Source organism: Zonotrichia leucophrys, chromosome Z (genome assembly GCF_028769735.1).
Source record: "Zonotrichia leucophrys gambelii isolate GWCS_2022_RI chromosome Z, RI_Zleu_2.0, whole genome shotgun sequence".
NCBI classification, from domain to species: Eukaryota; Metazoa; Chordata; class Aves; order Passeriformes; family Passerellidae; genus Zonotrichia; species Zonotrichia leucophrys.
The window spans coordinates 75,148,091-75,171,685 of record NC_088200.1 but is presented as its reverse complement, the minus strand read 5'-3'; the positions used below and the strand labels follow the sequence as shown (position 1 = coordinate 75,171,685).

At 41.2% G+C, this 23,595-nt stretch overlaps 1 protein-coding gene across 1 annotated transcript in view; it reads left to right on the top strand.

Annotated features, from left to right (window-relative positions):
* MSH3 (mutS homolog 3) overlaps nt 1–23,345 on the top strand; it is a 75,791-nt gene extending 52,446 nt beyond the window's left edge. Inside the window, exons 16-21 of the mRNA XM_064736810.1 lie at nt 1,082–1,196; nt 3,492–3,649; nt 18,177–18,363; nt 19,381–19,510; nt 21,296–21,470; nt 22,935–23,345. Of these exons, the coding sequence (XP_064592880.1) occupies nt 1,082–1,196; nt 3,492–3,649; nt 18,177–18,363; nt 19,381–19,510; nt 21,296–21,470; nt 22,935–23,043 (874 nt within the window). The 3' untranslated portion in view covers nt 23,044–23,345. The remainder of the gene's footprint in view (nt 1–1,081; nt 1,197–3,491; nt 3,650–18,176; nt 18,364–19,380; nt 19,511–21,295; nt 21,471–22,934) is intronic.
* Nucleotides 23,346–23,595: the final 250 nt, after the last annotated feature.

Here is a 23,595-nt window from a genome sequence, read left to right as displayed (position 1 = left end):
TATCAAAATCTCTCTGAAAATAATTGCTCACTTATTTCGGTGTACTGAGATGAGAAAACAAACCGAGTCTGATTAATTCACTGTGCAGAATGTAAATAATTCACTGAATTTCAGAGTGGCTTCATAAACTAGCAGGAAGGAGACTTCTCAGTGAAGCCTCAGCTGCAGGGGAGGTGTCAGTAATTAATTCTGGAGGGCTGCTGAAGCAAAGACTGGACTTTAGTGTTACTTTGGAGGGATGTTTTGTGGTTTGTGGGGATTTCAGTCCTAAAATTCTGTGTCTTTATTTTTCTCAGAAAGTATTCTTCAGAAAGTATTTTCCTTAGCAATACTTGATGGCAGTAATTAATTTTTATAATTTGTATCTTTTTCCACAAAAACTTACATCACACGTGTCAGTCCTGGAGGCTTCAGTTGCAGTAGTTTTACATATATTATATTATATTATATTGTATTATATTATATTATATTATATTACATTACATTACATTACATTACATTACATTACATTACATTACATTACATTACATTACATTACATTACATTACATTACATTACATTACATTACATTACATTACATTATATTTATTATGTTATGTTACGTTATATTACGTTATATTACGTTATATTACGTTATATTACGTTATATTACGTTATATTACGTTATATTACGTTATATTACGTTATATTATGTTATATTATGTTATATTATATTCCATTCCATTCCATTCCATTCCATTCCATTCCATTCCATTCCATTCATGTTATGTTATGTTATGTTATATTTGTTATATTATGTTATATTATGTTATATTATATTCCATTATATTCCATTATATTCCATTCTATTATAATAGAATGTTATGTTATGTTATGTTATGTTATGTTATGTTATGTTATGTTATGTTATGTTATGTTATATTATGTTATATTATATTCCATTATATTATATTATATTATATTATATTATATTACATTATATTATATTATATTCTATTCTATTCTATTATATTATATTATATTATATTTTATATTAATACACACAAAGAACACTGAGATTAATACCTTTCCTCTTCTGCAGGCCAACTGTGCAAGACAGTCGTCGTGAAATAACGATAAAGAATGGGAGGCACCCTGTGATTGATGTTCTGCTGGGAGAGCAGGATCAGTACGTGCCAAACACCACCAGCCTTTCAGTGAGTACCCAGACCTGGCTGAGCTTCCAAACCTTCCAGGGCAGGAGTTTTGGGCTGAGGGAATTCCTCTGGGGGAATGGGTGGTTTGAGCCCTGCAGCCTTGCTGGGCTGCATTTCAGACAGGTGTTGCTAGATGTCACCACATCTGCTCTGTCCCTCTGCTGATCCCTTGCTGCTGCCAGGTGCTCTCCTCACAGCCCTGTCCAGTCTCAAGGCTTGAAGAAAAGGAAGGTAGTCTCAAAATGAGGAAAATGAGGGTTTCAATGAAATGGTTATGTTCAAAAAACAAGTGAATAATTACAGGGTTTTTAACAGTGTCCGTGTAGGGAGTCTGCATTTTGACAAACTCTTATCTAGTTTTTGGTATCTTTTAATATGCAAAATACAAACTATAGGTTCAATTTTTCACATTAATTCTAAGATTGCTTGTATTTTTAAATGTATTTTTCTACAGTTTCCTCTCTCTATGGAAATATTAGTGTCATACAGTCTTTTTTTCCTGATAAACTAAGCTCTGTCTTTTAAATTACATGCCTGTTTGAAGCTTTTCGTTAAATATTTATCTCTCCATATACTTTTATAAATATTAAATAGCTGTTCTTAATGAATATAAAAGATATCCTCCCAACTTCTCTCTTCCTATTTATGCAGTAAATGTAGGAAAGGTATGAAACAGCTGCCAGAGTGGGACATTGCTGTAAAAACAGCATTCAGATTTGTGTGTATTTCCTGGGGAACATTTTAAAGTGCTGTTCTGTACTGAACAATGCTACAGATATTTTGCAATACATCAGAGAATGTTTTCAAAATTATTTGTCAACTCCAAACAAGTGACAGATGGCACTTCCAAAAAAATTCAGCATGTCATTCAGGAATCATCATGCACTTTTCCCTCTTTAGTCCCATTCTTATGCTGGCTTTCTAAATACTGAATATTACAAAACCAAGTGATCATGGCAGAATCACTTTTGCTTCTGCAGTTCTTTGAGTTCTCTTTTTCTTGAGAGAGGTGGGTGGCAACCAGTTTATTAAAGCATCTCCAGTTTTCAACTGATGTGTTTGAATCAGCAGGAAAATACATCTCCTGTCATGTTGTCAGCTGAAATGTTGTCAAATATCTAACTTGAGGAAAAGCTTTTTTTTTTTTTTTTTCTTAATCTCCTGAAATAAACAGCTTATTTTTCCATTCCCCCTGTTCTCCTCAAACATTTGGGGGTTTGCCTCTCCCACGGGGGCAGTGGGGACTGCTGGCTTCCCTTCAGATCATCCCTTGGTGCATTTCATCAGATGCACCCCTGGGATACTCTAGCTGCTCCACGTCCTTGCATAACTCAAGCTCTTGGTCTCGACTCAGGCTGTGAGAAAGCTTTAAGTTTTAATTTTGTATCAGCAGTTGTCTTGCACTTGAGGAACACAGTTTAATTGTGGAGCTGCAGACGCATAGCAGTGCTTTGGGGAGTCTCACAGCTGAGTTCTTGCATCTGATCTCATTTGCTTGGGTCTGGTTTTAATGATGAGAGACGCTGATGGAGTTTGGGCATGGTCTGCTCACAGCATCTGTGTTGCAGTCAAATACTGCCAGGCCCAGGAATGTCTTGATGCCTTCTTGTAGCCACTCTGAATGCCCTTTTGTCATACCCAGCCAGGCAGTTATGGGTATAAAATCCAGGTCAGGTGTTTGCCCGCCAGATCTTCCCATTTGACAGCGAGAGCTCAGACTGGAGAGGAATCCAGGTCACAGCCAAGCTCACGATTCTGTCCCTTTCTCCAGAGAAATTCTGCAGAATCCCAGAATGGTTTGGGTTGCAAGGAGCCATAAAGCTCACCTCATCCCAGCCCTGCCATGGCAGGGACCCCTCCCACTGTCCCAGGGTCCAGCCTGGCCTTGGGCAGTGCCAGGGATGCAGGGGCAGTTCCAGCTGTGCCATGGCCTGCCCACCCTGCCAGGGAACAATTCCTCATTCCCAAGGTCCCAGCTAGCCCTGCCCTCTGGCACCACTCCCTGTGCTCCTGAGCTGACTGAGCTCCCTGATTATTTCTGGGCTGGAGAGCAGGAAGATTCCCCCTCACTCTGTCCATTTTGCTCAAGAGTAATCAAAGTTGATTTTGCTCCACCTGGAGCTAATATCTGGAGAGGTGAATGTGATGAGCCCTAAGAATGGAGGAAAGCTGTTCACCCAGAAATAGTAAGTTTAACCCTGCAGACTTTTCCTGTATCCTTCTAAGCACACCATACTTCCTGATAGAAGCACCATGTGCAGGGCAATGTATTTCACCACTGTTTTGTGTTTCCAGGGAGATGGTGAAAGGGTCATGATAATAACTGGGCCCAACATGGGAGGGAAGAGCTCCTACATCAAGCAAGTGGCACTGATCACAGTCATGGCACAGATTGGCTCTTTTGTTCCTGCAGAAGAGGCCACAATTGGCATTGTGGATGGAATTTTTACCAGGTAACCTCTCAAAACTGGAAATGCTACTGTGGCAGGGGGTGTGTGTATCAAAGTATAACTTAATTTTTCAGTTACAACTTGAAAATTTATGCCTGAAGTTTCCTTTTTTTCATTTTAGAGGCACTTTAGGTCCATTGCTAGGTTTTGATTTCAGTTTTTTGGTGAGCTATGGTACTTGTTTTGTAACCTTTCAATCTTCAAGGGGCAAGAATTTTAATGTGTCTGTCTTGATTAACATCCAGGTATCTAGCTTACCTGCCCAAATGGATATCTCAACCAAATTTATGCTGCTGGGTGGTGGCCAAATGTTTCCCCTAAAATGAATGTTGTCAGCTTTTAAAATCATGTCAGAATTTCTGCTCTGAAGCTCTGTGGTATACACTCACAATATTACAGACTGAAAATTTTGGGCTGCATATATTTCACACCTAATCTCCTTCCTGTACTATCAGTCCTAAACACACTTACTCCTCACTTGATGTCCTTTTAGGAACGAATAATGATAGTTTATTTCACTGTCTCATTCTTGAGACGTTGCTGAAAATTTGTAAAAATTATCTGTAGAGTCAAAACTCTGTATTATATTATAATCTAATATTGCTAGGGTTTATTGCCTGATTTCCCCACTTTTTCTTCAGTAATTACTTTAATTAGTCAAAATCTTGTGTTACCAGTGGTATTTGAGGTGGATTATCATGTGTGGTTGTAAGTTTCACAGCAATCAGGTGCCTTAGCTGGAATTTCTGGAAATTCCTGTTCTGTGATGCCAGTGTACATTGCAGAGGTAACTCTTAATCAAGATTAAATTGAGGTGCTACTCACCTGCAATTGCTTCATCCTGTAAAAGTGTTTGTGACTTTCCCTGTGTCACAAAACAAATGAAGATCCCACCTTGACACAGGTCAGTGCCAAGCACAGCAGCAAACCATTTCTATCCTCTTCCCAGAGGTAACTCCAGATGAGAATTCAAAATGCTTCACTTTTTTCCCCACCCTGTGTTGCAGGTAATGAGCTGGTTGGTGGGGTGAGCATTTCTTGTGGGGACACAGAGATGCACAGGACCTGGTTTGTGATGCAGGAGGAGCATTACAGCACCACTGAGCATTTGGACATTATTTGTGTCTTCCTCTGGGGTTTGTAGCTGGACATGGAGTACTTCACTTGGATTCTCACTGCCTTAAATTCTAATCTTACACACACTCAAGCTGAGTATCTGCTTTCCTCTGCTTTTCCTAGACTGTCATTGCAAAAGCATGATTTCTGCAAAAAATACTAAGAAATATGACACAGTCATTGGGAGAGATGTTTTGTTTTGGGCCGGCTTGAAAGAGAATAAATTAGATTTTTATCTGTGTTCCACTTGTTCCCCAGTGTATTTGCCTGATTCTGCTTAACTTCTCTCTGTATTAGAATAAAACCCAAGTACTTTTCCCATAGTGTGGGCAAAGGCAAAACTTCTGCTTTCAGTCGTGCAGCCAAGCAGTCACAGAGTGTTTTTTACTCTGTGAGGTTTCAGACCATTTAATTTGTAGCCCAGTCACTTATTAACACAAGGGATGGATTTTTTTTTTCCCTCGTCTATATTACTTTTGGAAGTTCAGCTGGATGTGCCATTCCCCATTTAATGTGATATGTGTCAAACACCAGATAAATATGTGGAAGAATTACTGAAATTCTTGTAATTACACCAGCAATTAAGAGTAAACTAATTGACTAAATATTAATCAGGAAAAAATTGATAATAATTTTTAAGATAGAAGTAGTCATGCATCAGTTAAAAGGTAACAGGAAAAAAAAAAAGGAGAAAAGGAATGGGTTAGAAGATTCTGCTCAAGGTATACAGAGATCATTCAAGGAGGCACCTCACTTTTGGTTGGTTTGGGGTTTTTTTGGGGGTAGGTTTTGGTTTTTTTCAGGGTTCTGGCAGAGGTCCTAAACTATCTAAGTCTGTCAGGCAGGTTAATGTGGTGTTGCATTCAGGGAATTTCTCAGCCATATGAAGTTACCCTTGAAATAGTTTTTAATGCCTGGTTTAAGGAAAGAATCAATAAACCAGCTGCCACAAAAAGCTTGAGGTTTGATGCTTTTTTCTAAAGCCTCAGCTTCTGCTCTGTCCTCTCCTCTGGTAGAGAATGATCTGGAAGAGATCGGAGACTTTCTCTTAACTCCCACCCAATTTTGGTTTTTTTTTTTTTTTTTTTTTTTTTTTTTTTTTTTGTTTTGTTTTGTTTTGTTTTGTTTTGTTTTTTGGTTTTTTTTTTTTTTTTTTTTTTATTTTGGGTTTTTTTTGGTTTTTTTTGTTTTTTTTTTTATTTTTTTTTGTTTCACCTCCTGTGCTTTGTTTTGCGGGTTAATTTTGTTTGGATTTTTTTTATTGTTATGATATAATTTTTTTTTAATGAGAACAGCTATGTAGACCTCCTTTCTGCACTGCCACCCCAGGCCACAAGGTCTTGCTGGAAAAAAGTGCGAATTTCCATTTTGTTGCTGATAACTTCATTTTTAATACTGCATTTTAATACTTCATTTTAAAACTGCATTTTTAATACTTCAAAAACTTACCATGGGAAGGTGTCAGTCTCCAAGGTACTTCCATCACTGCTTGGTGATGTTTTGGGGGATGCTGTTAGTGTGGTACCCCTGCAGGAGAGAGAGTGAGGGATGCTCAGGGATGCAGGGAAGGATGCAGGGAGGGATCAGCCAGTGATGCTGTACAAGCTGGCTCTGTGAGGGATTCTTTGCACCAGGATGACCAAGAGTTCGTGATAAACCTTTCTCCAGTCCCCTGTTTTGGTTTGTAGACTGCATCTTCCAAGAGTGAATTTATATAGGTTTAAGGGATTTGTATCCCCAGGATTTGTGGCTTGTTTTCCAAGCAGGGTTTCCATGGAAATTGAAAGGTTGCTACTATGGTTATTCCTTGTGATATATTGTGCTTGTATGGGATAGCATCTCTAAATTGACTTTACATACTGGATTACACCAAATGTTTTGAAAGATGCAAGAGGAATTGCTTACAGGTAGAGTGGATCTTTCTGCACTACTGGGTGGGTAAGACAGGGGACAGTGCTGAGCCTAACCCAAATCAGGGGGAGCAACCAGGATTTTGAGGATGTTGGCTGGTTAGTATTTTCTCTTTTTTTTCTGCAATAAGGGATAATGTTTTCGTGTAATCTTTTCTTAAAGAATTTCAACCTAATCAGTGGCATTATATGTAAAAAATTTAGAAGGGTTTTGAAGAGGTTGACATCCCATCTATATTGACTTTTATTGGGATTTGGATATTTGATTCTCTGATGTTTGAAAATTCCCATCCAAGTTTCTACTTCCAGTAAACAGGCTTGTTTTCTACTCTACAACCAACCCTCAGTTTTTGTTAGCTCTAATACAGTCAGTCAGACACTGGAATTATTAAGCTGTTTGTGTGTGTGTGTGAGCAGGGAGACCAAGCAAGGGTGGACATCCATGTATGGAGGAATTAATGACAAGAGTTCTGCTGGCTTAATCGTGCCCTGGGGAGGGGTGGTTGAATAAAGCTGACCTCTGCAGAGGTCCCTCTTCTAATCAATTATTGATAGAATTTCCCACTGCTAGGAGGCTTTATCCTATTTCCTGTGGGCCAACAGTAGCTGTTCATGGGAGTTCATGTTCAAAATTGGGAGGGAGAGGGAGGATGCTACAGCACTTTGAAGGCAAAACATCTTCAAATAAACAAGATAATTAGCAGTTCAGGTTACCAAGTGCCTTCCAGACTTTGGGAATCAATTTTTGGACATCACAGGCTGCCATCAGAAAGAATCGTGTCGAGGAGAACAACCCCTGCCAGCGCCAGGTGATGGTACAGGGACAGAGTAATTTCCTTCCTAGAGCACTTACCTGCCTGGATTTCTCTTCCTGTGTTGAAATAAGAACTATTTTCACTTATTCCAGGGAGCTGGCACAGTCACTGCAGTGACCCACACCTTGCAGTGAGGTTTCATCCCCGCCCAGCTGGAAATGCTGTTAAATCCTCATGGTATCAAACTTTATTGGTATTGACTTTAATCCTCATGGTATCCAACACACCTGGAATTGTCTGTAGTGTATGTAGAGAAGGCAGGGATGGAGGGGGCTGACAGTGCAGGATAGTCCCTTCACATCACAGGATCTGTATTCAGGTGTAAAGAACTTTCCTCTGCTTTTTCTTTTTGTAACAGATGATTTAGATGTATTTCTAGCTTGGAGGGATGTCTTTAATTGCTGAGTCTGCAATGGAGGTGCTTGCTTGTTTCAGGTTCCTTTATATATATGAAAAAGTTGTGTAAGCAGATGGTGATTGCTCACCTTGGCTAGGGAGGGATGTTTTTTAATTGTAGCTTATATTACACGTCTGCATACAGAGTCCCTCAGACAGACATGGCCACGATGGAATCCTGGGTCTGTCTGTCCCAGCTCTGAGGTTACATCACTGTTTTGGTATTTTATAATCCGTTGTTCTTGTATAATGATGTGGAACCTGTGTAAAAGCAGTCTGTTCAATTAAAACCAGAGCACAGAAATCTTTGGGCAGCTGAGCACTGAAATAGTGGAGGAGTTTCATCCCCCTCAGCAATGGCCTCAGTTGGGTCACATAAATTCCAGCCACCAAGGGCCACTCCCACCTTGTGCCTTGGAGTGGCTTTTCTGAGTTGGTTGATGGGTTCAGTACAGGGAGGGGATTTTGATCACTTCAAGCAACCACTGAAGAACTGAGAGCCTTTCCAAGTGAAGTCCTGTTGAAAAGTGTGTTTGAGGTCCGTGGGAGTGTCAGCTGTGTCCTCCCAGCTGTGACTGAGGTGACACAGCTCAGGTGGTGAACACACCTGTCGCAGACATCTTTTATGGAAAATCCTTTCCTTAGGATTTTTCCTGCTGAGGAGCTGAGAGGCCTCAGGAACAAAATGCAAACATTGATTATCTGCTGCTGTGGGATGCAACAGGTGCATCTGGGATTGGCCCATGTTGGAGGTTTGTAATTAATGGCCAGTCACAGTCAGCTGGCTCAGACAGAGAGCCAAGCCACAAACCTTTGTTAACATTTCTTTCCTGTTCTATTCTTAGCCAGCCTTCTGATGAAAACTTTTGTATTCTTTTAGTATAGTTTTAATGTAATATATACCATAAAACAATAAATCAGCCTTCTGAAACACGGGGTCAGATCCTCCTCTCTTCCCACATCCAAGAGCTCTGTGAACACGCTCCCAAACAGGAGCAGGGCACGGCTGGGGCTGGGCCAGGGCAATTTGGGATGGAGACAGGGAAAGGTTCTGCTTCCCCACAGGGTGGTGGGGCACTGAACAGCCTCTGCCACAGCTCCAGCAAGGCTTGGACAGTGCTCCAGGGATGCCCAGGGTGGGATTGCTGGGGCTCTGGGCAGGGCACGGGTGCCATGGGTGACCCTTGGGTCCCTTCCAGCTCAGGGTAGTCTGTAATCAGTCCAGCCTGGGTATTCTACCCCAGCTAACCCTGGTTTTGTGTGACACTCTGCCTTGGAGGCACCCCGAAGCGCCCATGAGATAATCCTTTTCCAAGAAGCAGAACTGGTGTGAAGAAAGAGCTCTTCTCCTCCCCTCCCCAGTGTTTGGACAGAGTGACCATGCATGTTTTTTCCCTACTGTTCATTCCAGGTTAAAGAAAAAAATGGTATTATATCATCAGCTGGGTCTCTGCACAGACCACAAACAGGACAGGCTGCTGTGGAACTGCCTTGAGCTGTTTGATTTTCCAGCATCACTCTCAGTCCATGGCTATGGCAATGGAAGATGGCAGCAGCTCACATCCCAGGCAGCAGACACAGAACTCAATGTCACAGCTCACTTTATGAGCTTTGTGACCAATCACACAAAGCAAAAGCACACTGACAGTATTTATATCTGTACAGTGTATATTCTATATTGACAGTCGTTCTGTCCAACCACTGTAAGCACAGGTACCTTTGGTTAAACAATGCTGGCTTATTTCAAATGCAATCCCTGCTTGTGAGCCTTCAAACACAATGCACAGAGCTCCATTATTGAGCTTCAACCTTCCTAATATCTTGCTAGATAAACTTTTCTGTAGCTTAGGGAGTTATTCTAGACCAGTGTTAATACACAGACCATTGCTCTATTTGTCCTTGCTTTTCTACAGTTTAAATAATTTTTCTGCTGCCCAATCTCCTGGCTGCTGCTTGGCTCCAGTCACAGTTCTGCTGTTTCTGAGGCCTGCCTTTTGCAGCTTTCCCAAACCCTCTGGTTCTGTGGATTCCCACAGTATTACTGATACGTACCCCTGGCTGAACATGGTGACCCTGATGAGATTCAGTCTCTTTTTATCTTTGGGAAGCTGCTGGAGCAGCCAGGACGTTTCCTCAGGGTCCCTCTAGGAGGGAACTCGGTGCTGTTCTGCCAGCTGGGGGCTGTATTCCCTTGCTGTGCCACTGCTCAGGTGGCATCTCCAGCTGATCTCAAACCCACTCAGACCAGGTGTGGCCGTTCCACTGAGGTTTGTGAGTGCTGCACAAACCTCACGGGGTAAAAACCTCACAACACCCACGTGGAAGACAGCATAATGGCATTAAAAATCAGTGTTTGAATGGCTGCTCGAGTGGTGTGCCTGGCACTGCTCATCTCCATCATCCTGTGAGCAGAGAGGCACAACAGTCACATGCATTTGGGCTCACAGAGATGGAAGGGGAAGGGGCATTTGTGTCCCAAAGTGACATTTCTGGCATGATTTGCCTACAGGCATTGTGGATCCTCTCACAATTTTTTCCTGTGCCTTGACTGTTGTCACCTGAAAGAGATTTATGGGGCAGGAACTAAGGGAGTGTTTGTGGCTGTGTCCCTGTAGGATTGTGCAGGGTGAATGGAGCCCTCAGCCTCTTCCCCATAGCTGGAAAGAATTGCTGTTAGAGCTTAGAGGACAGTTTAGAGATGGAGGATTTCTTCAAAGGAAACTGAAAAGAACCCAAGGAAACTCAGTCGTCATTACTCCAGACTTCTGGAGAGGCCATGTACCAAACAAGCCATAGTACTCTCTTCTTTATGGTTTATTAAAATGTCAGAATGTTTTTCTGATCTGTAAGTGGTGGAATTACTCTCAAAAAGGTCAGGCCTTATAATAGATGTATTGTGAGTGTTACCTCCCTCAATGCATTTACAGCTATTTAATTCTGACAGCTTGACAAAGTCATATTACTGTTTCACAAGTGTGTGGAGCTGAAAGAAACAAGTAGACAAACATTTTATTTTAACTGGATGAAATGTGAATACCTATGGCATTATCACAAATTTCAGTAAGGTTTGAAATCATGATGGAAAGCAAATATTGTATGACTACCTGCCAGCTGACTTGGGATGCTTGTGTTTTATTTTTTCTGTTATTTTCTCTTTTTTCTTTTCTTCATTCAAGTCTGAAAGGTACTTAAAAAATGGCTTACTTTAGGTTACTTTTAGATTTACTTTCAGGTTAAAATGTTTCAGGGCTTGCTAAGAGTATATTTTGTAAGAATTCCTGAGAAAATCAGAAAGCACAGGATGGAGTGGGTACGTGAAGCAGGGAAAAGAACGTTCTGTCAGACTGGAAACTGTGTGGAAGATGTTCTCCAAGTGGTTTTTGCACATTGAGGCACATCACGTGAGAACAAAAGCAAAATAATACTCCTAAGTGTTAATGGATGTGACTGTTCCATTGATGCAACCTTTCAGGGAAAAGGAATTCTCAACTTTTTCTAACTAGGCAAAGCACGTTGCACTTAATTTCATTCAGCCAGTTTCATTGGCTTATCAGAAGGGAGCTGCACAAGACAAGCACAGAGGGGGAAATAGTTGTATTTAAAATAATAAATAAATAACAAGCTCCATTATTAGAAATCATCCTAATTGCATAGGAATAGGCAAATATTGCTTCTCATTTTTATACCACTTGTGAATTTTTCTGGCTTTAACTCTAAAAAGCAGAGTCTACATTTAAAAAAATCCTTGTTTCCATTTATTTCTTTATTAAGCTTTAGTGATTTATTTGAAGCTTACAGGGCAAGATAATGAAGAAAATTTTTCCTAGAAATACCAGTTAAAATCACAACACCTCAGACAAATGAAAGCTTTCATCTAGACAGCTTCTTCATAATCAGAAAAATCTAGGCTGTGAAACCAGTGGGGAGGTGACAGCAGTGTTTGGCAGGTTTTGCAGGTGTGTACAGAAAGCACCAGGAGATTGATCGCTGAGTCAAAACTGTGGAGGAGTTTATCTCAGCTGAACAACTTGTTTGTACAGAACCTGGTTTTGACCAGAACTTTGGGGATTTTTTAGAAATTCTTTAAACCTGAAAATAAATGTTTAAATCATTCAGATCTTCCTTTGGAAAAAAAAAAATAGAATAAATAGAAGAAAGTCTCTCAATTTCTCTGAGCAGTTAGACTCTGAAAGATAATGGTCAGAAAATTAAAAAATCAAAGGTACTTTTCCAGGTCTTTGTTTATTTTATATATATGTGGTGAAGCTTAGTGGTTCTGCCATGCACATTGATTTATTTATTGTGCAGAAAAGAAGGGAGCTGTTCTCACAAAGCAATCCCAAGTGAATGGCAAGTCCACATGAGAATTTTATATACTGACATGCCAAGAAAGTATTGTTTGTATTGAAAGCACAATGAGTCAGACCAACAGAACTTTTAGCTGTCAATAACCCCAAAGTAATTTTCAGAAATGTTACTTCTTTATGGCACAGTAATTTGCTTCATTTTGTTCCTCCTTAATTGTATTTTTGTTTACTGCCAGAGTAACAAGAATTACTTAAGCCTTTCATTTATGCTCACAATCAATCATGTAATTGCATCTCTGGGGTAAATTGTTCCCATCTTTCGGGGAAGAACAGGGTGCTGTATTAAGTACATTGCACCATTTTTTATCATGTGGGGATAGCTTTGGTTTGGCTTAAAAAAAAAAAAAAAGAATAAGCTAAAGTTGTAGTCTTAGTGTTGTTAAACTGAAGAATTATTTTGTTCTGTTTTTTCTGGAAAAGTTGTGTCTTGGACGTACCACAGTGCATTTGAGCTGTAATTGCTTCTGACAGTGTTCTGTGGCTCTGTAGGAACAAGTTAAGCCAGGCTGTGCATGTGTCTGTCGCTAATTTGGTTGCGTGTCTCTGCGCATTTCACAGAAACACGCATCTGCAGTGTGAGGTTTGCATCTTTTCCCCATGGAGCCCCGCCGTGTTCCCCCAGACAGCCTTTGGGGTGCCTGCATGCTGGGCCCAGGGCACGAGGAAATGTGCCTGCAAGGCTGACCAGCTGCTCAAAGTCAGGTTATATCGACCTTTCCAAAACCCCTCCATCCTAGGACTTGACCCAGTCACAGGTGGAATTGGATTGTCCTTGCTGCCCACAGGTCCAAAGGGGAAAAGTTCACTTGTGCTGAGTGCTTCAGCCATTGTCCCTACTCTGTTGCTATAGTTCCTGCTCTTTAATCCCCCCTGGCCTCAATCCTTTAGCTACAAATGCACATTAACTTAATTACCTTGAGTTCCCTCCCTGGTGTCCCAAGCAGTGAGTGCAAACCTGTGCATATTTGAAGGTGTTGATTTGTCCCTGTTCTTTCACCTTCTTTAAGCTAATAGTGATGACTCTCAAAGAAACACCTTAATTTGACTATCTGTTGTATAATTTATCCTTCAGTAAAATGTTTGCCCTCACAAGCAGGTCTTTCTCTTGACCACCAGTAACATTTTCACTGATAATTTAAAAGTCAGTGATGTATTTGCCCTGAGCAATGTAACAAGTATTTTTACCCAGTTCAAATGTTACTGAGAGTATCATTGCTGAATTTCAGAAAGCAAATTTACTGGTGTTCCTCCCTAGGTAACGTGACAAACTTTTGTAGTACTTGAGTTTTTCTGTTAGTCCGTGAAGTGTAGGGATGAGGGATGCTGGTAGCTTCTGGTCCCTCAGGGCCTGCATTGACTCACAGGGATGCTGTCCTGCCTGTCCTGTCAGTCCAGCTGAAGCTTTTAAAAAGATAGAGTGGGTGTTCTTCTTCCCTCTGCCTTTCAGGAAAAAAAATAAAATCAATGGACTTCACATCTTGAAAGTTAATCCTGTTAGAAATGTTTCTTTTAAAAGGCAGGGGTGCTGGTGTGTGCAGCATTCCCCTGTGGGCCAGCTCTAGAAGGAAAGGAGGATTTCAGTCATTATTTATTCTGGCTGCTTTAGCTACCTACTGATACTGAGAAGGGGGAAAACAAGATTTAGAAATCACTATGAAACTGAGCATTGAAATCACTGTGGACTTGCTTTTCTTTTTAGGATAATACAAAGTTTTTATCCCTCAGAGTCATTTAATATCTTCATTAATCTCTCAATGACTGAGAGCATCACATATCTACAATAACGTGCAAAAGAAAAATGTATTTTACATTGAATGCATTCTGTCAGGCTTCTCAACAGCTGTTCTCCTTAATTATGTAACATACCATTGGTATTTCTTCATTTAAATTTGCAGATAAGCAGTTGTAGAGATGGTTGAGCACGTGTGGATGTAGACTGAAAACAGGTTTATGTGATGAGCATCCTTTGATTCCCTGTCATCATCCATGTAACTTGGCACGCTTCTTAGAAGTCACCCATGAATAATGCAAAAATAATAACTATCCTGATAGCCATGCTTCCCATCACACTTCTTTTTTTTTTTTTTCCCTAATTCTGTAATTACAGCCTCTGTAAATTATTTTTCTTTCTGTCAGTTTTTGGTCTGCATCAGTGAGATCTTGATGGAAACGAAGAGGATGATGTACCAGTAGGTTGTGGGGGAGTGTGAAGCATTATTTTCTTGCCAGTGAGCTGTTACAAATTTGCACATGCAATCTCCTGAGGAATTACTTAATACATCTGCAGTGTCCTGCCCATGCCTGGTGGGCTGGCTGTGCCCACTGCCCTGGGCACAGACAGGCTGTGGAGGGCAGGCCCTGCCAGGAAAAGGGAGGGATGCAAGGCAGCAGCACGTCTAGACCTCCCTTCGTGTAAAACTGGGTGTTTTAATTTAAATTACTCCTGTGCAAATGCAGTGATCTTTGAAATGACATTTCAGAGGGGTTTGTGTGAGGGAGTGAGTGGAATTGTAAAGTTACATTATGAATTTATTTTATTCATGGGGTTCTCAGTGTTACCTTTGAATCACGGAAAGGGATTTTTGTTGGTGCTGAGAGTGTTCTACACCTTATTCTTGGAGAAAAAGAGTAATTTTCTTTTCATGTTAATTGTTCTTGACTTAGGTTTATTCTTCTGCAAAAGGTTCAATTTTTGCAGTGAGTACTTTAGGTGAGCTTCTAAACTCAGATGAATATTACTAAAATCAATGGGAAAACGTAGTTAAAGTTTGGTGTTTTCCCCAGCATTAAGTATTCTGTAGAGTAGGAATAGGTAAGTAGCACTGGGCTGTTGGCAGATGTTTGAAAATAAGGCTCTAGAGAATGGCTTTGCAGTCCTGTTTTCTGGGATTCACGTGGTGGAATGTTACCACTGTGAGCTCCTGGGCTGCCTGTTCATTTCCACAAACTGAGAGAGAGATGCAGTGAAATAAGAGAGGAGTGAACTTCCTGGGGCCCTCACTGTGATCTCAAACCCAAGCCAGCTCTAAGAGCATGTGGGATAACTTCTTTTGAGAGGCAGTGCAGTTATATCTTACCCTCTGCAAATTAAATTGCAGAACATTGCCTCTCTGCTGGCTTTTTCTGAGGCCTTTGACAGGAATCTTTGCTACTTGAACTGAGCACTGAAAATAGAAAATCCATCCTCTTTTTTTTTTTTTTTTTTTTTAGTTTGCATAATAAATGGGTTGAACACCGTAAGATGAAGAGCTTTTAATTTTGCAGGATTTGGTTGGCTGTCAAAGAGACATTAAAACAAGTGTTTTCCAGCCAAATTGCATCAGCTGAGGAGTGATGGATCCAAAGAGACGCTGCTCATGCTGCCTGTCTGCACGTTCCTTGTGGGCAGGACTGGAGAAGAAAAACTTAATGTTTTCATGTATAAAAACATTTAGGAGGAGATCTGCATTAAAATGTGGATTCCAAGGCACTGAGGAGTTCTGGAGAAGTTTGGTGGGGTTTATTATGGCTGTTTTAAATGTGAAAATAAACCCAAAAAAGGGTTGTTTAAGCAGTAGGTTTTGGGACTCAACAACTTTACTGTATCAGGAATAATAGAGCACAAAGTTAGGGAGCAATGCCTTGCTACAAATTATCTGTTACTTTTATAAATGCAATCATCCACACTAAAACAATTATTCCTGCTTATTTCTGGGATAACACTGCTCAGTATGTATATTCAAAAAACAAGTATAATTCTTCTACGGTAAAGGATAGAGGCAGAAAGAACAATTTTATCAATTTTCAAAGGATAACATTTAAGAGGTTTTATGTCATTTAAAAATGCACTGGTTTTTTAATCTGTAGTTAAGCCCGAGTTGGATTTGAATATTTTGAAATGCTGGAAAGAAACTTCTCCAGCTGTCTCTAACAACAAGGGAAAGATAATACTAATTTCTCTTTGTATCTTGGGCATTTAGTGAGGAAGTTCAGGAAATTATTTTTGTGAATGCAAATTAGATACAAAGCAGGCTAAAATATTTTTTGGGCTCTGTGGAAATGATGCAATCCCAGAGAAAAATGGAAGCTCTGTGTGTAATCATCATGGGCACACAACAGACAGCCTGTGAGATGCTGTCCCTGTAAGGAAAAGCCAAGCAAGAAGTGAGAAAATAATAACGCCACTAATTGTAAGGTTGGAGGCTAACACTGAAGTTGTTCATTAAGGAGCCAGAGATTGTTCAAACATAAAAAGTATTTGTCATTCTGATTAATGTATTTGCAGTTAACAGTGTTAAAAAAGGTCTAAGTTACCCTGTTCTCTGTGGATCTGTGCAGTAAGAGGGATTGTTTGATTTTACAGCAGGGCCTGGTGCCTGACCCAAGCTGGGAAAGGGGCACAGGGGTGGTGGGGGGCACTGCGAGAAATTCACTAAAATCATTCCTAACCCAGCATTTGAAAGGATTACAGCAGTAAGTGGCTTAATGAAATGTTAATTTCACAAAATGTCATTATCCTGAGTTACACATTTAATTCAGAGAAAAATCTTGTACAGTTGAATTAGCTTATGGCCAGAATCACCTGTTTTTTGGGGGTGGGAGTGTAATTTGTGTGTGTGTGTTTAAGCGCACATTCAATAAAACAAAAACTCAGTTTTCTCATATGCCCATCTCCAACCAAAGTAGTTAATTTATAACTGAAGATTTGCTTATTGTGCAGTTATGCATGATACCACGACAGATTTTCAGGGCAGGGACCAGAGAATATATACAAATCATAGTTATACTGGGTCCAACCTGCTTGGTTTTAGTCAAATGCTCTTAGTCATCCTCATAAAATTATTTGTATCGTGGTGGTGCCTCAGGAAGTCACAGAAGCAATTATAATAGAGATAAATCCAGCAAAAGAGAGAGAAAGAAACCACTATATTGGGCTTCTCTTTAAAGGTTCTGATTGGCTCTAAATACTGTTGTGGCCAGCTGTTAAATTTGGAAATATAATATACTAAACCCATTAGTTAGTTTTCCTTAAATCAGTGTGGTTTGTATGTAATTATATATTGGCTGATAAGAGTGAATAAATCCAGTTTTACGTCTCTCCTCAGTGGCATGCTCATGATGACCTGTCTCAGAAGGGATGCTCTAATGTGATTAATGTAATTCAAAAGTAGAAGTGTAAAAAAGAAATGCTCTTTCTTCAGTATAGAATGGGTATTACTTGCCCAGGTAAGGAAAGCTGCAGGAAAAGGGAAGACCAGGGTGGACTAACAACAGGTTTCTCACATGTAGACCACAAATTCACAATTTGAGATAGGGTTTGAGGGCTGCATGGATCTGAATCAGAGCTAGAGGAATTTGGAGGATTTTGTATGTGGAGCTCACCCGCCTGCAGGCTGCTAAGAGTTGTATTTCAACAGAATGAGGAGAGAACTCTTAAAATACCTTTAAATCTTGTTTAAGGATGCTGGTTAAGATTGTGTACCTGTGCAATTAGGGGAACTAATGGCTATTTTGTTAGTGCCTGAAGGAGGTGGCTGCTCTGCTGGTTCACAGGAGCTTCCACTCTATGTGGGAATGCCATATTGGATCCCTTTGGGTATTGCTAGCATTAGAAACCCCTATGAACAGAGGGCTGAACCAAACCAAAGGAGTAAAATTCACCTTCACAGCTACCTCTGATGGAATTCTTGTGAGCTGACTGGTCTGAAGTCCCAGGGTTCCCCCCTTTCTGGGGGGAAAAGAAGTCTGCCTTGTGCTGTTTGTGAAGGTGGGAGAGGTGTGAGCTGGGAGACTGTTCTGGAAGGTGAATGTTCTGCCTGCATTCTTCTCCTCTGTTTGTAGCAGCAACCAGAGATTAGAACAGAATGGTTTCATGCCCATGATTATTTTTTTTTCCAGCATTAGCTGACATTTGTGATGAGTTTTTGTATTCTGTTTGCCGGTGCAGAATGGGTGCTGCAGACAACATCTACAAAGGCCGGAGCACCTTCATGGAGGAGCTGACAGACACCGCTGAGATCATCAGAAAAGCCACCTCGAGGTCACTGGTGATCCTGGACGAGCTGGGCCGAGGGACGAGCACACACGATGGCATTGCCATTGCTTATGCCACCCTGGAGCATTTCATCAGAGATGTAAGTGCCTGAGTATAGGAATAATTACCAATATAGCCAGATGGGATGTGCCTTGGCTGGTCTGGCCCTTGCTGCTGAACCAAAGAGCAGCACTGTGGTGTTTTACCCCAGACACCTTTGGCTGTTGGGTGTGTGGTGTTTCACCCACAGACACCTTTGGCTGGTGGGTGTGTGGTGTTTCACCCACAGACACCTTTGGCTGTGCAATGTGTGGTGTTTCACCCACAGACACCTTTGGCTGTGCAATGTGTGGTGTTTTACCCACAGACACCTTTGGCTGCTGGGTGTGTGGTGTTTCACCCCACAGACACCTTTGGCTGTGCAATGTGTGGTGTTTCACCCCACAGACACCTTTGGCTGCTGGGTGTGTGGTGTTTCACCCCACAGACACCTTTGGCTGGCTGGGTGCTGCAGCTGAGCACAGGGAGACAAGTCCAGGCTTGAGGAGCTCAGGTTTCCCTTGCTGGAGAAGCTTTAAGGCGATGGTGAAGGAAAGGAGTCGGTTCTGATGGAGGGTTTGGATCCAGAGCTTTTTTCTGGCCCACAGGCCTCTGAGTGCAGCAGCTCCTCCAACAGAACTCCCTGGGCCTGTGGTTGCTGCTCCTTTAACCCCGGGGAGAGGGACAGGGAAGGGGCCGGGAGCCACCAAGCAGGGACAGGAGGGGAGGGACAAAGGGACAAAGGACACCTGGGTGGCCCAATGTCCTTCAGGGATGGAGGGCATCTTTGGAATTCAACGCCCTTCTGGAATGCCAGGAGGGACAGACAGTGCTGGGAGGGGAAAGGAGAGGCTGGCACACCTGGCAGGGAATCATCATGGGAGGAACCGGGTGTGTGAGGTAAATCCTGGAATCACACCGCAACACCCGAGGCGCGCTGTGGGGCGGGTAGGCCGCGCTGGCCGCAGCCATGGAGAGAGGCGCCATTTCCCCTCAGGGGTGTGGGGAAAGGACAGCAGCTCGGCGCGGCTGAGGGCAGGGCGCACGGGTGAGGCCCAGTGCTGTGTGTGTGCTGCAGGTGCAGGCCCTGACGCTGTTTGTCACCCATTACCCGTCGGTGTGCGAGCTGCAGCGGCTGTACCCCCGCGCCGTGGGCAACTACCACATGGCCTTCCTGCTCAGCGAGGAGGACAGCACACAGCACACAGGTCAGTGCCAGGAAGATAACCCACAAACACCAGAGGTTTGTGCCCAAAAAAAAGACAGAGGAGTCCTTTACTTTATTGGAATAAAGGGAGACCCCATTCCCCTGGGGTGTCTCACATTTTTTGAGGATGCAGCCTCCTTTTTATCCCAATTTCCCAGTCACATTTCCCATCTCTCTTTCCCCATTGGCTGAGGGACTTGAGAGGTTCAGACTTCCTGGAATGCCTGATCCCAAAGATTTCCCTCTAATGTACAACCCTCCCTTTTAATTTTTAATTCGTACGGAATTCAGGGGTTTTCCTTCCCCACTGTTTCTTTCACCTTTCAATGCCTAATTTCATTTATCAGCAAACCTACAGTTTATTTGTAAAGGCAAATCTCTTTTTCCATTCATCCAGCAGTGGAATCCTTCCCATTGTTTCTTTTCTCTCCCAGTGCTGGTTTTATTCACCAGCAGACCCACAGCTTGTCTGTAAAGGCAAATTTCTTATTCCTCTCATCAGCCACAAAGTAACTCTGATGTTCATGCCTTTTCAGACTAACTAGCCAGACTTCTAAAAAGCTGTCCATAGCCATTTTCCTGCTCAGACCTTGCCAAATGCTTTTTCTTGCCCTCCCAGCCTACCAACGTGAGCAGTCCCCAGTGGCTGCTGCCAGCAGTTTGAGGGATCCCTCTGTGCTATCGATGCTTTTTGGGCTACCTAAAAACAGGGGCCAGACAAAGTGAAGGGAATAAAAAGCAGTAATATTCATTAAAGGGCCTTCATGTACATGTTGGGCAGGCAAACCCTCCCTCAGGGGCTACACCCAAAAATGGACAACAGGTCATGGGTTTTCACACTTTTATGTTTGGTCCGTTTGCATATTTGGGCTAATCTAACAATCCCAGCCTCAGCTAATGAAGTCATTCACCACAAGTTTGCCCACCCAACTCACTTTTGTTTGCATTTCTGGGCCCTGAGGCCCTGAGGTGCCCTTGGTTGCCAGGCCTGGAGAGGAATTGTTGTGCCTGCCCCGAATGGGACAGCAGCAGCTGACACTGAATGTGGAGTTTGGAGTTACACACTAAAGAACTGCAGGGTAGCAAATACATGGAAATTATAAAAGCTAAAACCCTAGGATGTCAGTGTGACGATTTACACCTCACCTGAATGTGATACACTGCAGTCACACATTTAGGGGTGTTGAAAAGTGGACATGCATTCCTTGACGTGTTTCAGGAGGATATCTGAGCTGGGGTAGGGAAAGATTCACCTATCCCAGCATCCAACTTCCCACAGCAGCCAAACACAAAGGATTAGGGAGGAGGGATTAGGGATCAAACATATGGCAGCTCCTTCTCTGAAAGATCTCACTGTCTGGAAACACCTGCTATTTATGGGGCTTCACGAGCACAATGTGTTTTGTAGCTTCCATGGATTTCATTTCAGCTGGGCTCCATAATTTAATACCGTGTACTTTCAGTGCCCTCGTCCTACTGTGTCGAGCCGCTCCAAAATTTAGCACTCTATGGAGTGAAAAAATGCATCTGATTGTTTTGAAACTGTTTTGAAATGTGATGGCCCCACTTCTTGAATTATAAGAGGCATCATAAAGGCCTATTCATGAAATAATTGCAAAATTTTTAATGTATTTCTTTAATGTCTTCCCATTGCTTTTTGCCATTAACCTTTCCCCTAAATAATTCTTCATATTGTATTATCTGCTTACCTTGTAAGCTGATCAGGACAGGGGACTTATGTATTTGCCACAAAGAGGAGGTTTTGATTTTGGTTTTATGTTTCTAGGATCTGAAGTGGAAGAGAATCCTGAATTTATCACTTTCCTTTATCAAATAACTAAAGGAGTCTCTGCAAGGAGTTATGGGCTAAATGTTGCCAAACTGGCAGATATTCCTGAAGAAATCTTGAAGAAAGCAGCTTCCAAATCAAAGGAGTTGGAGAGAATAGTGAACATGAAAAGGTCAGAGCAAATGTGATTTTTTTTCCTTTAATTATTTCCTTCTATAATACCTACTTATGTTCTCATCAGTGATAGTGAAAGTACTAATGACTTTAATTTAGAAAGTATTTATTACTTACTTTGGAACTAGAAATTGTCTTTGCATACCAAAGTGTAGAAGGACATTCTTCTTCTGGTTTAACTTGAAAATAAATATTTGTGAATTATTTTGATTGTTCCCACAAACACTCAGAATTTTATTGAAAGTTCTTGGGATTTTAATATTTCCCTGGTATCAGATTTTCATTCAGGGGTGTTTGTACCTTATATATTAGAGTAGTTATGAAAATTCCTGTGTGTATCAAGTGGCATAATGGATTTGTAAATCCTGTAACACTGTGTGCACAGTTTAGATATTCATAACTGTTTTCACTGTTTCTTTTTTTTTCTTCTGCTGTTATTTTCCTTGGCAATCCTATGAGCAAAATTCAAATAGCCCTATAGGAACATAATGAATCAAGATCTTAGTTGTCTGATGGCTGTACCTAATCCTGACAGGATAATTTTACATGAGAACATTTTGACTACTAATTATTTATAGGTGCAAACTTTGGAACTCAGCTGTGCTCAGCGCTTAACGATGTTTTTTTATCCCCTCTTAATAAAGCAAAAGAGAAACTTTAGAAGGAACTTGACAGTTTACAGGAAAAATAATGCAGTGGCTTATGCTAATTGGAAATATCAGTCTGTAATTGGCAAAAGTTAAAAAAAACCAAATCTGGAGCAGGGTCCTAACTGTGCTGTTCAGAGTGGGTCTGTTCTGTGAGGTGGGAGCAGGAGATCAGGGGAACCCCTCCTGGACCTGCTGGTGGCACTGCCCTTGTCACAACACCCACGGGCCAGATGCCTTGTCTTGTTTTTTTAAGTCACCCTCATATTATTTAAGAAAATCCACTGGGTAACTTCATCCCGTTTTGACATTTGACAATTGACATTGTTGTCGGCAATGTGCTTTAACCCATTTTAAATGTCTTGTAATTTGTCACAGCTCTTACAAATCAAAAAAATGCCGAGAAGAAACAGGAAGGATGTGTGCACTCATTTGTATTGAAAATGTGTTTTCCTGTTATGGTCCTACAAATACAAATTTGTACAAACTGAATGATCAAAATTAAACAGGGCTGACTACAATGCTGTTTATTTCCTTTAACAAGTAGTTCTTCCATTTGTTTATATCATTTTGTCAGTGCTGCTGGTGCTGTAAGTTAGTTATGGAATTAATTTAGTGGCTGACCTACAGCAGGAACATGAATCTTAGAAAATATTAACTGGCTGTTTGAAGATCACATAACATTTTGAGCTGTGCTATTTTGGATGGCGTATAAAATTTTGCAGATGACTGTAGGACTTTCAGGGTTTGATGTGCTTCACTTAAAAATGTGTCTGTATTTTGATTAGGGTTTTTTTTTCATTTTTCTCCCACAGGAAAAAAATGAAGTCCTTTGCTGAAGCGTGGAAGATAAATGATTCTCAGGAACTACAGAAATGGAAAAATATGTATGAGCCTGAGGATGAAAGAAAGGACAGTTTTTAATCCTCAAATCATGGTTAAAGATGGAAGATACTGGAGGTGCAAAATACATGTCTGGAGCTTAATGGATTTTATCAGGGTGTAGTTCCAGGTGCACTGAGTTGACTTTTTTGCTTTCTGAGAGATCACAGATGCTGCATCATGTGTAATTTTCTCACTCCACATCCCTTCCTTTTCACCCTTTTCCTTAAGTGCAAACTGCCTAATGGGGATTGGTTCTAATTTGTTTTAAAACCATGAAAAATCATTGATAAATTATAAGGTAACTTTTTATAAATAAAACTGTGTGTTTCACCTTTATTGTATTTATTTCTAAAGATATATTTGTATGTGTTGGGAAAATGTAGTTGAGTCTCAACACTGCTGTACAGCCAGCAACTGCTGACAGTGGTTACTATAAAGAGACTTTTTCCCTTGTTCCCATAATAATGCATTAAAAATTCACTGTTTTTTTACAGCACCCTTTCTTCCTGATCTTTCCCCTGTCTGGCACAGTCTGGAGAAAGACTTGAATCCAAAAATAATGTTGGGGTATTGTAAGGGTGAGTGAAAGGG